At 37.1% G+C, this 6,104-nt stretch overlaps 1 protein-coding gene across 1 annotated transcript; it reads left to right on the forward strand.

Moving 5' to 3' along the window:
* The first annotated feature begins 3,035 nt into the window (after window positions 1-3,035).
* LOC113769227 (ankyrin repeat-containing protein BDA1-like) lies at window positions 3,036-4,528 on the forward strand. The gene is made up of 3 exons (XM_027313691.1): window positions 3,036-3,263; window positions 3,336-3,608; window positions 4,148-4,528. The coding sequence occupies exons 1-3, from the start codon at window positions 3,036-3,038 to the stop codon at window positions 4,526-4,528; spliced, it is 882 nt and encodes a 293-aa protein (XP_027169492.1).
* Window positions 4,529-6,104: the final 1,576 nt, after the last annotated feature.

Below are 6,104 nucleotides of genomic sequence, written 5' to 3' on the forward strand. Positions count from 1 at the left end.
CACAAGAGAAGTCCGAATTCAAACTGTACAGGAGATATTTCTTCCAGGCACACATTACATCCAGTCGCCAATAAGTACAATCAGCAAAATACATATGAGATATCTCTTCAGACACACTAACAACTCATTACAAACGCTTCCTTCGGCCTCGAGCCCTGTGGAGGGGAAAATATTTTGGGGTGAGCTACAAGCTCAGTGAGTGACCAGTAAAATTAGTAATCCAACCAGTTTCACAATAATGCCGTTAGATGATATCATGGATCAGTGATCAAATGTACGTTTATTGCTCTTGTGAGCCAGTGAAATTATTGTACTTAAACATCCAACTCTCCAATAAAATCTAGTAACAGTCAAGCAGTACAAGAGAGCCATCGGTGCTCCCATATTCAAATCAAGTGTCATTAAAGTGGAGGCGTTGGTTCTAAACACAAGATTTCCCGAGAACTCATTGGAGCCAAATCATTTCATGGTACACATGCAAGCACTCATGATATGCAATCGAGTAAACAATGCAAGAAATAGTTTGAAAAGTAACTTTGCAAATAGTTGTGGAATCACTCACCAACCACAGCTCAGGAACCATCCATCACAGACATTGCCTTGTTCAAGTCCTAGCCTTTCATTTCTACCAAGAGCCTACTCACTCAAAGCAATCAAATGCTCTCAAAGATTGGATAGCACTTCCCCTTAATTTCTTGACTTTCCACCCTATAAACAACACCAATACCATCTCAATTCAACCACATTTTCACAAACAAATCATAGACTATAAAACACACCTAATCAGGGCCACAATACTCTTAAATCTTAACCAATTAAGAGCTCAATAACCAACCATAAGAAAGCCCCAAATTTGAAACCCTAAAACTGAAATTTTTCACACAAATCTACAATTTTCCGCAAACAACCACAACTAACACACAAAGGCTCCATTTGACACCATATCAAGCTATCATTCCAAGAGCAACCAACAATTATCATATAAAATCAAAAAATTCACTAATAAATCAGAAATTTGTCAAACTCTACTTAAAATCTTGAAATCTTCCATAAAATAGCATATTTAGCCAATAAAATCACTAATCCACCCTTACTAAGAACAAAGAGGGAATTTCTTAGCAACTCACCTTATAACCACAAGAAACAAGATAGCTTAGTGCTTTCCCTTCACCAAAGACTCCACCAAAGCCTTTAAACTTCCTTAGTGCACACTTGTATGGAATAGATTGCAAAACTAGCGGTTAAAACTCAAGATTTGGTGAAGGAAATCAAAAGGAAATAAATGGAGTTTCTCTCTTGTTCTCCCTCTCAAAAATGGTTCGGCCAAGCTAGAGAATAGAATGAAGAAATTTCAGCCCAAAAGCAAGATAAGAACGTAGGAATCAGCCGGTCAAACTTGGCTGCTGAAATGCCATGTCACAATCCGGCCAAGACCGGCCAAGATCTGGCTGGATTTCCGGCCGGATTGCTGGCCGGATTCGTGGCAGTGGCGAAATCAAATTTTTTTCCAAAACCCCTGCCAATCTGGCCAAGAACTGGCCGGATTTCTGGCCAGATTCTCCAAAACATTTCTAACCAGAAATTTTTCTTTCTTTGTCTTTCGGGGCTTCACAAGAATCTTGGTATGTAATTGATTAGTCGACTTCTAGTGGTTGTATTTTGGGGAAAGTTGACGTACATTTGGTAAATTGTGATGTAAGATTTGAATATTTATGTAAGGAAGTGACTTTTGTTTATTTTAGCTTTTATTATTGGTGGTGTATCGTTAAATTTAAATTTGACTTATATCGAGTCCTGATGAGAGCTAAGCAGGCGTTCCGCGGATACCCTTGGATTCGCCCTAGGGAGAAGTGGGGGCATCACAATTATTTTATAAAATTTCCAAGGAAGAATCTTTGTATGAATTTGTAGATTTTTCACTCTTAGTCGTCACAAAAAGAAGCAATAGACTTATTCCACAACAAAGTGAATGATGGATGATAAGCTAAGAATTTGAGTTGCAAAAAAAGTAGGATGAGATTTGTGTTAAAGTTGGAAAACTTCATTAGTTTTAACTAAGGTTAAGAGCATTTAAATTTAATAATACTCAACCAGCTAAATGTGTATCGAGGATTAGTCGGTATAAACTGTACTAAACTGCAGCCTATCACATGTTCATTTCTTTGAGCTTGGCTTCAAACACACATAAAGGAAACCTTTCTCATTTTTATGTGGAATGAGTTTTGATCATGAGTTGGGTCGCGCATCAAAGGGATTGATCAATCTTCAAAGCTGCATCTTCAAAGAATTCGTGTGTGAATCCTTTCCCTAGCCCCACAAATCTGTGCCGCGGATTAATCTTGTTGATTGTGTGAGCTTCTGGACACAATCCAATCCAGGAATCCAGGGCCGGACTAGACATGCGGACCGGATCCGCGGATGGGCACCTTGGATCCATTCGCGGCGGATCCTAAAGTCTGCCAGATGCGATGTTTTATTCATTTTTCATATTTTCATGTATTTTCTTTTCCTTTTCAGTTTAGAACTCGTTGCCTATAAATAGGACGTACCTAGAGTTTTATTTTACAGCTTTTGACCTTTTTTTTATCTATTTTTAACAGCATTGTATTTGGATTAATTCCTATTCTTAAGTGCGCTCAACTAGAAATTCCTGTGGTATCTTGTGTGGGTTCTTATTTGAATCCTATTGTTTTCACTTGAGGGATTGTCAATCACCCTTGGCTTGCTTGTTTGGACTAATTCGTGTAATTAATCCATTTTCCTATGCTTCTTCTATCGCATAACATTTTTTGGAATTCCCTCTGTCGTTTTGTCGTTAATCTTTTCACTTTTATATTCACCTGGACATGTGGCTCTTTCTTGATTCAGATGCTATTTTCTTTCTGCTTTCCTGCAAGTGCTATTTGATAGGATGACTCCTCTGCATCTCGCCATCATAGGAAATATTGTGTTTCTTTTACTTGAAATCGACAATGTTTTTCTTTCAAGTTCTATTTGATAAAGAGGAGTAGTGGTAATTTGAAATTTCAACATGAATGCAGAAACTGTCCATAGCTACCAGTGAAGGTGATGTTAGTGCCTTATATAGAGTGATAAGCAATAATCCAGACCTTTTGGAATGCATAGATCAGAAACCATTCAATCATACACCATTGCACATTGCTGCAGAAACAGCGCACACACACTTTGCCCTTGAAATCATGAGTTTAAAGCCTTCTTTAGGGAGGGTTTTAAGCCACGATGGCTTTAGCCCTTTGGATCTAGCTTGACGAAATGGCCACAGAAAAACTGTGAGAAGGCTTGTAAGATTTGCTCCAGAGCTGATCCGTATTCAGGGCAGAGAAAGAATTACTCCTTTGCATTATGCTGCAGAAGTAGAGGAAATTGATTTTTTGGCTGAATTTCTGCGGAAATGTCCAGCATCAATCGAAGATGTGACTTTATGCTGCGAGACTGCTGCACACATTGCCATGAAAAACGGAAAACTTAGAGCTTTTAAAGTGCTCTTTGGTTGGCTAAAGCGAACTAATAGGAAAGAAATATTGAACTGGGGGGATGAAGATGGCAATACAGTGTTGCATGTCACAGCATCCACAAATCAAACTGAGGTACATTTCCTTACAGTTTTTTTCTCTTTCTCATAGACAATAAGGTGCATATTTAGACAAACAATTACAAGCACTGTACATGAATGCACAATGCTTGGATTTTGGGGCGGTAGCTGCTCAGGAAATCAAGTTCTTGGCACATAGTTGCATTTTATCCCAAAATTAGAATCAGATCTCGGTTAGTGTTTATCAGAAAAGAGGCATAGTTATATTTAACCAAAGAAATAGGAATTTGAGATGCCACAATTCCTGAATGTTTACTTTAATGATACCGTAGTTTTGTGGAGATCTTCTACTATATGTAACTTTGACATTTTTTGCAAAGGTTAAGACTCGAGATGTTAGAGGTCCTGAATACATTTATGGCTGAACTAAGGGCTCCAAAAGTTAGATGTCCTTGGTTTAAATCTCCCTTTCTCCCCTCCTCACTTCTTAAATTTCCATGCTAAAAAAAAAAAAGATCATGTGAGATTTTAGAATGCTGGTGAGTATAATTAACTGGGCTGATCGATAAATAATCCCTCTTACTTGCTTTTCAGGTTGCCAAATTGCTGGTTAAATATGTCAATGTTAACGCAAAGAACCATGAAGGCCTGACAGCCCTTGATATATCCAACACTAAACCTCCAATCCAAGTAAACGCAAGGATGAAGAAGATTTTACTTAGGGCAGGAGCTTCAAAAGCTTCACGGCTTCATCAACTTCCCACTTTAGCAGAAATGTTGGGGTCACCAGAGGCACTGATTGAGAAAATATTTCAAATCAATGCTTATTTGGACGAAGGCTTATCCGGTGAAATGCGCAATTCCATGTTGGTTGCGGCAATACTAATAGCCACGTCAGCATATCAATCAGTCCTCAGCCCTCCAGCTCCATGGCCACCTCAAATCAACCAGCGGTGGAGCCTGGAGAAGTGGTGATGCGAGCCACTAAGTTTTGTCCATTCTTGGTGGGGAATTCATTGGCATTTGGTGCTTCATTGGGCATTGTCTTTTTGCTGCTACCAACAACTGGTTACGGTGTGCTGCACATTTCTTTGGTCCTTCTGATGCTAGGATACCTCTACTCTGCACTAACAATATCACCTGCAACTCCAGCTGCGGCGTGCTTCGTGTTTGCCGGCTTCCTGCTGTTCACTTTGATTGTGGCCGTCAGGATGGTGTGGAAACTATTGCAGAGATTTCCATCAGCTTCTTGGGAGACTATTGGTAACGTCTACTTTCCCAACCGGGACTAACTCCACTTTGCGCCCCCCAAACTTGTACCGCTTTAATATGTGTATTTGTCTATATTTGATGGCGACAGTGACGGAGCTAGGATTTTTCTCCTAGGGGGCAAAATTTTTTCTAATAAAATTATCTTAATATATTATGTTCAAAATAATTTTTATCTATTTAAATATATGATATCTAAAAATATCAAATATTAAATTTAATTATAAAGCTATGTTTATTTCGTAAATATGCAGTATAGTCACAACGAAAATCAAGGTAAGAAATAAGCTTTGATTAAATATTTTATAACATCACAAACCATCCAAGTTGAACATTATGAGAAGATGTTCCAATATGTCACCTATGCAATATAAATATAACTATTTTCAAATAAAAAAGATAAAAGTTATGTTGACATACCTTGAAATTTCAATCTCTTTTCTTAGAAGTAAAATGAGATTTACGTTCTTTCATAGAACTAAATTTATCTATGATTGAATCAGTGCTAAATTTTTTAATAACTTCCTTTTTTTATGTACACGGTTAGACAATCATTCAAGAAACTATCTTCCATCTTGTTTCAGACCTTTGTCTTATTATTTTTATAATTAAAAATGTCTGTTATATAGTTTCAGTTGATACAGGAAGAATGAGAAAGGCTAAATTGTATATTTGTATATGGACCAATAAAGTAAGTATTTTTGTTTTAACCTATTGATAATTATGAATTAGGTCTTTTTATTATAATATATTGATAGGGTGTAAATTGTAGTACATTTATAGATATAAGTTGCTAGTTAACTATTTTATTTGAGCTTTATGTTGAGTAGAAACTACTTAATTTTGTTCTTATATTGTTCTAATAGGTGAAAAGCTCAATTGGAGAGAAAATGAACTAAAAACGTGGTGTGAAAAAACAATGAAAGAGGTTAAAGTCAAGAGGAACGCATTTTGCAAGAATGATATGTTTCAATATTTTTGCAGTAACTTGAGCTACACAAGTCAGATTGAGATGATTCTTGATTCAATTTGAAGCTAGGAGGATGCTCTACAACTTTTATGAGACTCAAAGTTTGGTTCTCACGTTTTCATAGTCAAAAATCCAAATTCCTAAAGTACTGTTGTGTTGCGATGCTCTTATGACTAGATCTCAGTATTTTAGGCATATCTCAGTGTCCAGACCTCCAAATTACTTGATTCTTATGGGTTGGAAATATTATTCAAAGGGCCACAATTTTCATGTTTTGAGCAAGAACTGGTTTGGGCTATTTGATGATGTTTT

This window comes from Coffea eugenioides, chromosome 4 (genome assembly GCF_003713205.1).
Source record: "Coffea eugenioides isolate CCC68of chromosome 4, Ceug_1.0, whole genome shotgun sequence".
Taxonomy (NCBI): domain Eukaryota; kingdom Viridiplantae; phylum Streptophyta; class Magnoliopsida; order Gentianales; family Rubiaceae; genus Coffea; species Coffea eugenioides.

Excerpts from the sequence above, each read along its gene's own strand:
- LOC113769227 (XM_027313691.1), top strand. The coding sequence starts at position 3,036 with ATGCAGAAACTGTCCATAGCTACCAGTGAAGGTGATGTTAGTGCCTTA. Across the intron at positions 3,264-3,335 it reads GCTTTAGCCCTTTGGATCTA|GGCAGAGAAAGAATTACTCC; the intron begins GCTTGACGAAAT and ends ATCCGTATTCAG. Across the intron at positions 3,609-4,147 it reads CATCCACAAATCAAACTGAG|GTTGCCAAATTGCTGGTTAA; the intron begins GTACATTTCCTT and ends CTTGCTTTTCAG.